This window comes from Oculina patagonica, chromosome 4 (genome assembly GCF_052425735.1).
Source record: "Oculina patagonica isolate OP01 chromosome 4, crgOcupat, whole genome shotgun sequence".
Taxonomy (NCBI): Eukaryota; Metazoa; Cnidaria; class Anthozoa; order Scleractinia; family Oculinidae; genus Oculina; species Oculina patagonica.
Window position 1 is genome coordinate 26048406 of NC_135761.1, and position 13276 is coordinate 26061681.

The following is a 13276-nucleotide window of genomic DNA, read 5'->3' on the forward strand; positions in this document are numbered from 1 at the left end:
TACCTTGGATTCACGTCATCTGCGAATATCACCAAATGGTTTTCCCTTGCTTTGTACTTGACAAAGTGAAACGACTCTTGAATGTCACTCACAACAATACGAGTTCCCATTGTATTGAGACCCATAATAAAGTTTGGAAGTTTCTGAAAAGGAAAGAGAAAAACATACATTTCAAAACAAGCGAGGAGGAACCACAACGTACCTTTGAGATGACGCTGAACTTGATATGACCGAGGAGAAACTTGACTCGAGTGCAAAAAGACATGAACCACATTTAACTGCTTTTGGGTTTTCAAATATTTTTGAAAGTTATAATAATATTTATATTAATATTTGCCTGTTTGGTTTTGCATACGCGGAGCTCTATGATTGTTTGACAAAACCCGCTCCAACCAATCACAGCACAGGTGATGTCTTGTCAGCCAATCAGGTACGCCACCACTTTTCCCGCGCTTGCGTTATAAATTTTCTACTCGGTTCGTTGCACTATTTGTGAAAGGGAAGAGAAGGCGGGGAATGACTGGTCAATGCCATACTCAGTGAAGCTAAGTTTCATCATCATTATCACATTCTTTTGGTCCTCAAAAGAACTGTTACTTAACTGTTAAGGACCACTTTACTACGTCCAACCCGATAATAAGAGCAGGTTTTGCTGCCCCATTAGAGGTAAGATTAACAGTTAGATTAACTTAGTATTACACTGAATAAACATACGGTAGTCAAAACAATGTTTCTCTGCGCACAAGTTCATCATAAATTACCTTGTTTTCACATTTACGAAGGAGCTTCTTCTTGCCGAGATCATAGATTCTTAGCAGACGACCAACACCAGCTAAAAGGCGGCCCTGCAATCATTTAATACATAAATATTTATACCGCTATGCTCTTCACTTTGCGTTAAGTACCTGAACTATTTCACGGATAATGTCTGTATCACTAACAATCAAAACTACCAACCTGCAATGGAGCTAGTGCTCCTGGGATATCATCGACTTCCGTCTGAAACAAAACAAACAACAGATGCCATGAGTCTGAAAATAACAGCTTTTAGACAGTTAGTGCAAGTCAGAAAATAATCCGTTGCTTTCTAACCCCAAGCAGACAGATAAATGTTTGTTGTTACTTCCTCTCATTCACTGGCACTCGGACGCCGAGTTAAATGTGTTGTTATTTGGTTAAGCTATGATGCAGTAGTCTTAGCAAACAGATCTTTCACTTCGGTCTTTCGCTTCTATCTACTGGGGGGGGGGGGGGAGGTCTAAGACTCCCAAAATTCCACACACTTCAATGATTTTTGCAAAGTGTATCTGATTGTTGTACGGTTTTGAATTTTCACGAACGAACGAACGAGATCACACAATGCGCCGAACTGCTTGCCCGTATTTTGGAGGTGTCTGTTAGAAGACGATCACTGTACCGGGACTGTACTATACTTCGTCAGTACAGAACATTTCTCACACGGTTAAAAACTGAGCTCGCGACGAGAGACATCTATTTTTCAGGTTAGTATTGCAGGTTTGCGAGATGATACATAAGACAAGGGCGCAACTTCAAATCGTAATTAACAGCTATTAAGGGTTAGCTTGAAAACAAGTGTTCACCTTATGCACAAACTCCAGCTTGTATCCTCCATCAATAAGCTCAGCTATCTTGTACGTGTGAATGAAGCCTCCTGCGCATGACCGAGGGTTCAGAGTCAAGTCCTTGGCCGTACCGACTAACGCGTACGTCTCATCAGGCCGACATGTGAAAGTACACACGCACACACTGTGAAGTAACAAACAAGAATTGGTTTTTCTAGTCTATACCCAATGTCAACTGATACAAAATCACCGGATAAGCACAACACAAACCTGACAGCGGATTCGTTCTGTTCCAGTCGCACCTCGTCAATTGTTTCACCCTGGAAAGAAACATTTATACTTAAATCAATGAGCAAGAAGCAGTGTTTGAAGGTGAAAAAAAAAGGCGGTTAAGAAAACAAGAACTCGCAGGCGAAGTAGAGATTTTGGAATAGCGAAAGGCGAGTGGAAAAAACCTCATGGCATGAAAAATAACTAAAAGTACATATAAAAACATGGATACCAGCGCGTACATGTATAAGCCATAATCAACTGCCGTGCCTATTTTTTTATAAAACAATTCGACAATTTTTTGTTGGTTTTCAATGAAGGAGTTGATTAGTATGATCCATAAAATTGCCCTTTCTGGTGTTTTTTTTCCTACTGGACAGTAAAATCAGAGTAGAGAATCGTTTCTGAATTCACTAGCTCCTTCGCAACGTAATTAAACCAGGACTATTTTTCAAAGTTTCCCCTCAGTGCTGTGGGGCTGAAAACAACGCCCAAATAACGGCTGCTAATGAATCTATTGTTCCTCCAAGGGTAAGGCAGATCATCAGAGCTTCCGCAAAGCCCTGGCTAAACTATAACAATAGTTGACAAGTGGTGACATTCTGCCTGTGCCGATCGGCAGACTACCTTATTATACGAAATTAACACGAATTTCAAAAATTCGCGTAAATTTATGTCGCGTTAATATGTGTTAACGTTAATTTCTGCACCGTTAATTAAGTGGAGCGTTAATATCCATGACCTTAATTTCCATTAGTTTGGCCCCAATTTCTCGTACAGTCCAGGCGTTCTTGACTCCAAGGAAAAAGCATTTTTTATCAGGGTGGAAATCTGCCGCTATCACTGATACTACGAAGAACGTTGAAGTGGGAAAAGTACCACGAACATTGTTTGCGTTTAAGTTTATACGACTACAAGTGTTGAAATAAACCTCTTCCTGTTGTGAACGTCACGTTAATTTCCTTCATTTTAAAATGTTACCCCCTCTTCCGCGTTAATTTCCTTTACTGGGAAGTAATTTTTCTTTCAACTCGCGCTAATTAAAGTCGCGTTAATTTCAAATACCTTAATTAACACAAGCGTTAATTTCCTATAATAAGGTAATTATAGTCAGAAGGATTCATCCGATCTAAACCTTTGCCTCTGCCCACCTTCATCAGAGTAAAATGATGTTCGTTATACGATAACACTCGCTGTTGTCAGTAGTATAACAACATCATCATCATCATTAGAATTTTTACCTTGATGGGGTCCAACATTCTTACAATCGAGGCCCACATTCCAGGCCCGGCTTTAGGAGCACCAAACTGCTGCTCAGACAGATCCTCATTGAGAAACTCGGCCGCCATTTGCGCTGCCAGTTCCTTCTCATCATCGCCGGCTGCCTCTACCATTTCCTGACGAAAGAACGAAGCGCGAGCGATCAGTATGAACATTCTCCTCACAAAATCAAGTCAAAGTCAAATGGTAGGTAAGGAGAGTTAAGGGCTTAATCAACAAGGAAAAATTGTTAAAATCATGAACTTCTCCCAACAGCAACTGTTTTTAACCAGTAACGACTTTCCCTGAACTACACACCTCAGCGATTTGCTGCTTCTTCTCTTCCTTGACTGCGTCACTGAATGCGTTATGATCGCTTTCTATGATGACTAAATTGTTACTCTGGGGGTGGATGACAAATTTTCGAGGGGTGTACTGTAGCGGAGTGGCCACTTGATTAAACACCGCACCCAGCTTCTCCAGAGCTAAAATCCTAGGAAAGAAAAGCAACGGAAAAATTAAAGTAATGTCACTGGTTAAACGCACAAACTGTACTTAACACTGAAATAATACAAAGAAATTCAGCGTAGCAACGGACTGATCAAGTGGGTATTCCATCGGATACCACGAGAAAGTGTTGTGTAATTATTTTATACCATGCCATAGAAAACCCGGGGGGTGGCACTCCCATATATAAGCTATATAGGTATGTGCCGCTGTGAAGGGTATGGTTTTCAAGCAGTTTAATCTGGGATAGGGTATAAATCAGCGAGTTTTGGTCTAGAAAAGGGTAGCATTTGCCAGGAAACTGATCAGTGGTATGACGAATTAAGTCAGGAATAGTAATAAAAACTCAGAAGAGAAAGAGGCTTTCCTAAACATAAATAAAATCATCGTGGCATTGTTGTTGACAGATGGTTTTCCATTAAAACATTGATAGTGATACAGTTCTAAAAAATGCAAGTCTGGGATAGGGTGGGGATTTTCGGAGTCTAGTCTAGTATAGGGTTGCAAAATCAGCTGAACATGGTCTGGTATAGGGTAAGGGTTTAAAATTCCCAGCGGCACACCCCCACCCAAAAATATACAGGGTGCCCCCCCCCCCCCCGGATAGAAAATACACTTACTAACTTTCGTTGAGAATAAGATGGCAGCGCACAATGAGAAGTTTAAGTTGAATACCGTCGAATATACAACGGCTTTCCTGAATTCTGATTGGCTGTATTTTGTATGGCATGGTATAAATCAATGTTTCATTTCTTATGATCGAGGTATGTTTTAGCCTTTTGAAAACACGCTCAAAATAGGTGACAACACCACATAAAGCGAAGAAAAACGACCTACACATAACCAACAATCCTTCACTTTGCTCCGACGAAGCATAACGCTCGAAACGTCAGCTTTTCAAAATTCGCTACGGCGGTTTATTTACCATTATCAACATCCAGGTGATAATCAACTGAGTGTTTCACTTGCCCTCCAACACTAAGTACAACAGTTTCTTTACAAACTTAAAACTTTGTTCACCTACTGCTTTCTAGTTCATAAGACAGATTTGAACAACACTCTCTTCAACGCTATGTTAACAATCTAAGGCGTGCAACGATGCTTACCTCAGCGTGTTAGCAGAGATAGCTACAATCCCCTCAGGGCACTGTTCAGAAGAGAAGCTGGACGCGTACTCCAGTGTCTCGTACGATAATGGAGTAAGATGGAAGCGAGACTGGTACGAGTAGCTAAGCCATGAACGACTTGACATAGCAAGAACCTGCAGAATACAACAAAAATATCAACAACAACAAACTCAGAATGACTACACAAGGTCAGCCCATGCGCTTTACTATGAATTCAACGAAAGTCACCTCAATTCTGAGGAAACTTTATGATGCATACATACATGTAAACAGCAATAAAACATTACAGAAGTACACAGCAGATACAGTTTTAATGATACAGAGAAGTGCTTTACAGGTTTCCACAGAGTTATAGTAACTCAAGCGTATTTGTCAACAATTATTTATTTATTTATTTATTTTGCCACACAAAATTAAACCTTGAGATTATACGAACATGCTGACAGAGTCGGTACTCACCGCATCTGATCCGTGCATTCGAACTTTAAACAACTTGACAGCTTTAGAACCAAGATATCTGAATAATTACAACAAAACGAAATTTATTAATAACAAGAAATTTTGAAACCTTTTTTGTCTTTCCTGAAAGTGTTGGCGACTTGAAAGAGATTAAGACGATTACAGTTGGGCATAAACGTGTTAAACAAAACTGCTTCACAAGCCAAACAATTCTCCTACCTCGTTCTAGTATCGGACAAATCTCCAGTCACTAGATCTAAAACTGTTCTAAGAAGCACGCCATTCTGTAAAACGACAAAGATTGCATCAGTACAACAACATGGGTACAATAGCCACCTTGAATCGTCAAAAAACAAACAAACAGCTTACAGATAATCCAATATTGAGGAAGAGCCCTCCAAGTCTGCCAGACTCGCTCTCTAATCCACCCATGGCCATCTCCACAATACATAGTGACTCGGGCGTTGCAGGCAGGGCTTGCATACTGAGTGGCTGTAGACAGTCCTGCGGGTCAAGGGATATGACCCGCACAGTGTTGTCACTTAAACCAATGGCCAGAAACCTGGAGCGCTGCTCACCCGCGGGTACTGTCCCGAGAGCCATGCACTGTACATCTGTGGACATTTCTTTCCGTTCTGTGTACTCGTTAAGTTGGCCGGACTGAAATAAAATAAAATAAAAATTAAGTCAATTTTGAACGTTTCTGTTCGATAACACAACAGCATGTTGGAAAAGTTGAGCAGGACAGAAATGACAAGACGTTGCGCAAGAAAAAACAATACACGTGATTGGAGAAGTTTCTTTGAATCAAAATCTCATGTCCTACATGTATTGCAAACGTTCAAAGTAGCTTTTAGCTAATAACAGAGATAATAAATCCCACTTAACTTACCGGATCCATCTCAAAATAAACAATTTCTCCTCCAGTCAATGCAATGACGACCTAAAAGGTAAATTAATCATTGAATTATTAAAGAAACACCTTAATGCATTCCACCTTAATGCAACAAAAAGGGTGCACAAAATTAACTTGTTAGTTTGCTCTTGTTGTTTACCTCAAGTGAATGATATTCACACGTCCAACCTTCCTGTACACCAAAGCATTGCTTACATGTACAAGAACACTGCCATATCATAATCTTCCGCATTTTTTAAATAAAAATAAAAAGTTTCGTGTGCTGAAACTAGAAAGTCAAAGTATTGCCAGAATAAATCTGTTCAACTTTGCTACCTCAACGAACAGAATCTTCATGTGTTCACTTAATGGATTTTGTGTATGCTATACAAAATTTGTACCAATTTTAAGCTGTTTCACTCAAATTTCCCCTTGCTTCCTACAATTCTGATTTGTTATATCAATTTTGAACGAGTTGTGATGATATCTGTGATTATTTTACCACAGTAAATGAAAGGAAACGCTTTTCAAGAACATAACATTCCCATGCACCTTGTTAGAGCCGATGGGCTACCTCACCTGTCTCTCATTCACTGCACATTTTACAATTGTCTTCTTTCCAGGAGTTTTCCATTCATTTACACGCTTGTCAGCTCTGATGTGTCGAATACCTTCACTATAAACCTGGTTAAATAACGACAAATCATATGATGAGAAGCCTTATAAATTGTTCCCTCTCAAAAGCAATAACAAATTCTGTTTTACAATTATAACCCATTTACCGGCAGAATTTTCAACTGTCGGAAAGCTTTTTTTTGGCGTCAAATTATTGCAACTTTCCCTGGTATATGGACAAAGAACAAATTAAAAGAATTTGTTCTTTATAATAAGGAAAAAATTCATGCAGGCAAGACTTCACACTGAATTTTCCCCTTAATTTGCCAGCAAATTTTCGATGTCATTTAAATAGAGAACAACTTGACCACAGTTTTCCGTGCTCTATACTCTTGTAGACCACACCAATAAGTTCATAAAATGTCAAAAATTTTAAAGTGCAAATTGCTGGCTTTGCTTGGTTCTACTTGAGCTTTGAAAATTTTATGAAGTTCTTTCTATGACCTGTAAGAGTGAAAACCATGGAAGAATGTGACTGATTTGTTCAAAATAGTGCAGTACAAAATTAGAAGTTAATACTGTTGGGAATTAAATTGTAACTACCTGTAGCAGAGCCTCCTCGCCTAGCTGTGAACAGGACAGTGTGGGTGTGGTGCCGAGAAAACCGCTGTCAGTGACTTCTTCAACTGTTTCTCCAATAGACAATACCAAAGTAGCGTTAATGAAGGACACCACAATGTACGAATCAAACTCATCTGTAAAGAAAGCACAAAATAAGTATACAAACACAACAGCTTGATATCAGAAGAAGAGATGGAAATAGATGCCTGATGGTAACTAAATGAATAGGCCTCCCTTACAAACATTTGCACTGTCACTGTCAAGACTTTCATTATTAAAAGTAACCTGATTATTTTTGAGAAAACTCACCTTGTGAATGCGTTTTGACTGTCCAAACAGCATTGGGATTACCTGGTAGCTCTGACACGGCCATTTCAGAGACCTAAAGTATCAGAAACATGCGGCATATAAAGCAATGTAAAATATACAGTAGGCCCTGGTTCCTCAAAAGATGTATAATGCTGTTCGATAAAACACTATCGACACATCCACTGGAGAGTGATTTATCCTGTGGATAGCGTTATTCACCCTTTGAACAACCGGGTGCAGGCATAATAGTACATGTAAAGAAGAATGCAGTCATGTGCCACACGTACAAGTACATGTGTGTCTACCCAATGTTATGCCCATCAGACCTAAAGGTTTGTTCATCAATGAACTTGAAAAGGATGAGTTGTTTGCTTTATAAAATACCTGTAAGGTTTACTTCTTACCTCCAGACCATGCCTCAAGACCCTCATGGATGAGCGAGGTCCCCTACCACAGGCAGCGTACAGCTGAGGGGTGTCTTCATTAGCCAAATCAGCAATCTAAAGAAGGTTAAAAGTCACAACTCATTAAAGGATAGATCTTTCACATTGTTATCAGGATGCTGATGGGAAACACCGTGACCTGACATTGAACACAATCTGTTCTCTGGAATGGCATGAATGTCTTTTCTTTCACAGTGCCTTTCTTGTCACAGGGGCCCATTTCTCAAAGGTCCTGAAAAGTTTTCACACCAGAAAAGCCACAGCAAAATCTCAAACCTTGTGATTACAGAGCTGTAACAGTTTTATTTCATGATATTTTTAATATGAACAGATGTTGCCTCATACAAAAGTTTAGGCCTATACCCTTCTCTGCTTTTAAGATACAGATAACTAAAAATGACTTTGTGGGGCCAAAAAGTTTCTGGGGCTTTGAAAAACGTGCCCCAGAAGACAATAAATTCATGGTGGCTGACAAACTGGTGAGGCAACCTGACCTTTAAAATAATGCTGGGGAATAGCATCCAATGTAGCAGGAGGAGGAATTGTCCTAGTTGCTTCACATCACTGATATTTAACTGGAATTAACTTCATCAGCATGGGACATGAGGGTTGAAGTGCAATCTGTGCTCAATGTCAGCAAAGTACATTACACAATACATGTTCTCTCTTGATAATGTAAAGCTGACAGTGAGTGCTAATTCAATCTTGTACTTTTCTCATGTAATATGAAAGTCAGTACGAGTACCTGACATGACATTATAGGAGCCAAACTCTCCATCTCATCCACAAGCACTAAATTCTTGAGGCCTCTAGGAGAAAAGAAGAAAGTGGTCCCCTCCTCCAGTTCCATTGCACTGGAGAACTCAGGCTCGTCATCATCGTCACCAAGATGTGCAATCTGATACAAGTAGCTGAAATATGGGCGAGATTCATTTAGACAAAGAATTATAGAACAATTAAGTGGTACAGTTTATAAAGTAACATTCTCAAATTAAAAGTCTTGTTTCAGAGTAAATTAATGTCATTATGTTGTTTAAGTATGCTGTACCTGTAAAAAAGAAAATGGTTGCTTAACATGTAGCATTAACCCTTAATTGTGCTGTCAGAGCTATTCGACCAGTATACATTGAATGTTTAGAGCTGATCTTACAATGTACAAAACCATGTATGGTTGCTCTTGTTCTACATAATTTGGTGGGGTGGGGTGTGGGGAGGGGTGTTATTGGAACTGGGACGTTAAATTGAACAATTACAGTACCTGTACATAAAGGTATACTTAACAATATTATTCCACAAGCGCGCCTTGGATATGAGATGGTAGATAGCCAACAAGGCGCGTAGCTCCGAGTTGGCTATAATGATGTCATATCCAACAAGTGCGAGTGGAATAATTGTTTTATTAAAAACGCCCAAAGAACTGCAATATTTAAGCTCCCCAGCTGTTTTTGTTCACGCGTTTTGGCTACCATATTTGTTGTCAATGGAAAATGAGCTCATACACCATTGACTGTTAACCAATCAAAATGCAGGAATTGCAATATACCATTGATAGTTTTTAATAAATTAATATACACTGTACTTACTGGTTTCCAAATTCTGACGCACAGAAAAGAAAACCTGTCTTCAAAACACACATGGCAGTAGCTACAGGAACAGTGTCAAAATACTTCATGCGGATTTCTGTTACCTGAAAAAAATAAAATAAAGTACAGACATTGTATTACATGTAGATGTACTGTTAAATCTAAACTACTAGCATGAGTACAACCAATTATTATGGCAGAGTATTTCTACCTGTCAATAATTTCTCAGTAAGACTGACAAAAATTAAAGAAAAAGTTTATATTCATTACGTACTAAAATTAATAATTTATGCAGTAGAATGCTTATTGTTTACCGTAAAGTTCCGTGTATAAGCTGCACCTTTTCCCTCTAAATTCAAGTCAAAAATCGGGGGTGCGGCTTATCTACGGAAACATCTCTGGTTGGAGTTCTCAAAGGCCTAATTAATATTCATAAAAAACTTCTCAAGACGTCATGAAAACTTTGTTGTTGTTCACTACCTTTTAGTTCCTCTGCAAAGCTGTTTGCAGTGAAGCGTGCCAGTCACTTCGAATCATGTCTTTCCGCCACGTGCGAGAAGGCACCAAGATAAACGCAAATACACACAAGGCAAATTGCCGACCGCTTCGGTTTTTTATTGACCTTAACAAACTCTTATTCTGCATGAAGTTTTGATCCTGTTGCGGGTAGCAATTTCCAAGAATCTTGAAATAAAAGCATGGTTTCTTCCGAAGAAAATGCCGCCATGTTTGTTTTTAATGCCCAGACTCCTCTCTACAATTCAGAGCTTGGCTACTAAGCATTCATCATTCGCGAACGATTCGAACGAATTTCAAGTGTTTCAGGAGTGTTTAGAAGTGATAATCTCGAAAAAATGCTATCAAGAGAGCATCCAAGTTTAAGATATTGTGAACTCAAACTAAAAAGGAGGTATGACATTTAGCTTTCGTAAGTCTCAATTGATATTAAACATTGCAACAACCACCGTGTCAGTGTTTTGAAACTGTGCTTGTTTGCCCTTGTTTGTTTACCAATAGAACTTCACTTGAACTTCAAACTTTATGGTCTGTATATTTTTTTTTCCAAAATTTGAGCTTCCAAATCGGGGGTGCGGCTTATCTATGGGTGCGGCTTATACACGGAACTTTACGGTACTGAGACAAATAAAATTATTATTCCACTATTGCATCATTTGGTCAAATCCGTGAATTTTGTGTGTGGAGCTGAACCTCTGTTTTTAATTATTCTTTCAGCTGCTGTGATTGGTTTACAGCATCATCCAATGAACTTGTTAAGAATAAAACTTCGATCACAAAAATAAAATAGAATCCTATTTCATTGATGAACGATTTCTATTTTATAGTAATTTTTTAAAAGCAATAAACTGCACTTTCTAGGGCTTTACTTAAAAAGCTTGTAAATCACTTACCTGATGGCTTGTGATTTACAAGCTTTTCTCGTGTTCTCCCAACATCTTGCGTGGTTTTATTACACCAGTAAAGCCCTAGAAAGTGCGGTCTATTGCTTTAAGTATTACATGTACATGTATCTGTAAAACCATTGAATAACTACTGTAAGGTGCGATGTTGTGGTTTGTGGTTTTTGCAAGTTTATTTATTTAATATTTACTCCCTGCAGAACTGCTTTAAATGCAATTATTCTTTTACTCACCATGTCCTCATCAACTTCCATGGTAATTTTAAAAAGGTCACCCTGTTCTGTTTGCACCAAGAAGAAGAACATAGACTAGAGAAGAAAATCATTCCCTTATTTAAAGTCAGTTACATACAAAAACATACGCTTAGAACAATAATGAACAGTGTATTTTCTGTGGCCTTCACTACTGCAGTCAAGAACAGGCTTATAACATGTATTATCAGACAATGGAATGAACATTTTCAACTTGGACAGGCAAACACAGTATACTTCATAATGAAGTATCTAAAAGCAAATCTTAATCTGTACATGTATGTATTATACCTTTGTCTTGTGAGTAGCACTGCAAACAAAAATCATTCCTCGTTCTGGGTCATCAAGATCATACTAAAAATATCAAATAAAAAAAGCAATAATAATTTACTCATAAAAATCAATGTGTAAAATAAAAAATATATCAATGTTATGCAAGACATTCCTGATCGCATGAGGTACAATTAAAACATTAATTTAACCTGCTTTTTCTTATTCAGGGCTCGAGACTAACTTTTTAACTCACTGGTTCATTGGCTAGTGACATGTCATACTTTACTAGCCAAAACCAAAAACTCTCCAACAAACTTCCCCACTTCTATAGCCTTCCTGTTAATTATCAGTTTACACTTACACGGTACTCCTGTTTTTTAATGATCTTATTTGTACTACCATATCTGTTCAATCAATAATTATATTGTGTACTATCATGTAGTTTGTAATGAACTACATGACGTACATAATGTACATCTGTTGGGTGGGTAACAAATGAAATTTTACAAAGGGAGAAATACTAGTATTCAACATCATTTTTTTTCTGGATTACTTTAATCTGTAAGATTTACAAACCTTTCGTCTTGGAATGGGCATTCGTATATCTGCTTGATCTCCAAAGTTTTTGTAAGTGATGTAGTTTTCAGAGCAGACCAGTACTCCACTTGGGCCGTCATTTCCTCCAGGGACAGGAATAAGGAAGTTTCCATGTTCTTCCAGAGGTTCACTGTATTTACGCACCACATGGTTCAAGCCCAGATCTAACTCATAGAATGTCAGAGTTTGTTGAGTCGTATGTACGGCTTCTCCTGTTGGATCACTATCAGCATCCTGTAAGAAATCACAATTCATGATTTAATTTAATAATGAAAAAAAGCAAAAAATGGGGGTGTTTCAGCATCATCATCATGTAAAAACTTGAAAATGTAATTTAAATTGAATATAATTGTTATATTTATTTTGTAGCTAAAATAATCACCAGTGTTGTCTGTTACATTTTACTTAAAAGTGGTGCCAAGACACCAACTACAACATTCATTTGTTTTTTCCCTTGTTTTCATCATTAACTGTATTTCTAATTAGAATTTATAGTTTACACAGACAAACAAGAACTCTTTCAAGAACAGAATGTAACCTATTCATGCAATTGTGTATTGCAAGTCTCAAGATGAGAAGGGGCTGGAAATTTTACATGAAGATGTACAAATAAAAAATAATGCATTCCAATGCTATGGATCAAACACTTCTACCCATTGAACGTGCAGAAAAAGGAAACAAAAGTTCCAAAGGGTTGAAAAAAGTAAGCAAATTATATACATTTGTGTTTCTTCTATTCTGTTTAAAGTAATACCTCATAATCCATCTCCAAGCAAGCAAACATTGGATTTTCAAAGCCGACGTCCACACCCACTGTATGATAGACCAAGGTGTGAGACTTGTGAGCTTCAAGTGGAGATGAAATTGTCAGGCGAGCTGCTGCATCTCGGTTCAGGATATAAACTAACTTCTGTTTTTCCACAGCACCTATGAGAAAGCAACAATTTTTTATTGTCTTATGTTCATTATCATATTTTGAAATAAAGGAAATAAAAATCAAACTGGTTTGAAAAATTTTAATCCAAGTATTAAATAAATTTAAATCACTACATGTTGATTATAATG

The 13276-nt window shown here is 38.0% G+C and overlaps 3 protein-coding genes across 3 annotated transcripts in view; 2 read left to right on the forward strand and 1 right to left on the reverse strand.

The window, feature by feature from the left end:
• The window catches only part of LOC144649957 (uncharacterized), a 155086-nt gene that overhangs the window by 74228 nt on the left and 67582 nt on the right, over positions 1 to 13276 (forward strand). The window lies entirely within an intron of this gene.
• The window catches only part of LOC144649989 (uncharacterized), an 87139-nt gene that overhangs the window by 34673 nt on the left and 39190 nt on the right, over positions 1 to 13276 (forward strand). The window lies entirely within an intron of this gene.
• The window catches only part of LOC144649946 (splicing factor 3B subunit 3-like), a 32382-nt gene that overhangs the window by 11719 nt on the left and 7387 nt on the right, over positions 1 to 13276 (reverse strand). The window contains exons 5-26 of the mRNA XM_078509535.1: positions 12966 to 13138; positions 12191 to 12445; positions 11633 to 11695; positions 11324 to 11398; positions 9673 to 9776; positions 8835 to 9000; positions 8051 to 8146; positions 7647 to 7719; positions 7320 to 7471; positions 6681 to 6785; positions 6099 to 6149; positions 5576 to 5866; positions 5426 to 5490; positions 5207 to 5264; positions 4727 to 4881; positions 3432 to 3606; positions 3095 to 3250; positions 1854 to 1903; positions 1602 to 1767; positions 958 to 999; positions 762 to 845; positions 4 to 143 (exon numbers count right to left, since the gene is read on the reverse strand). Of these exons, the coding sequence (XP_078365661.1) occupies positions 4 to 143; positions 762 to 845; positions 958 to 999; positions 1602 to 1767; positions 1854 to 1903; positions 3095 to 3250; positions 3432 to 3606; positions 4727 to 4881; positions 5207 to 5264; positions 5426 to 5490; positions 5576 to 5866; positions 6099 to 6149; positions 6681 to 6785; positions 7320 to 7471; positions 7647 to 7719; positions 8051 to 8146; positions 8835 to 9000; positions 9673 to 9776; positions 11324 to 11398; positions 11633 to 11695; positions 12191 to 12445; positions 12966 to 13138 (2695 nt within the window). The remainder of the gene's footprint in view (positions 1 to 3; positions 144 to 761; positions 846 to 957; positions 1000 to 1601; positions 1768 to 1853; positions 1904 to 3094; positions 3251 to 3431; positions 3607 to 4726; positions 4882 to 5206; positions 5265 to 5425; positions 5491 to 5575; positions 5867 to 6098; positions 6150 to 6680; positions 6786 to 7319; positions 7472 to 7646; positions 7720 to 8050; positions 8147 to 8834; positions 9001 to 9672; positions 9777 to 11323; positions 11399 to 11632; positions 11696 to 12190; positions 12446 to 12965; positions 13139 to 13276) is intronic.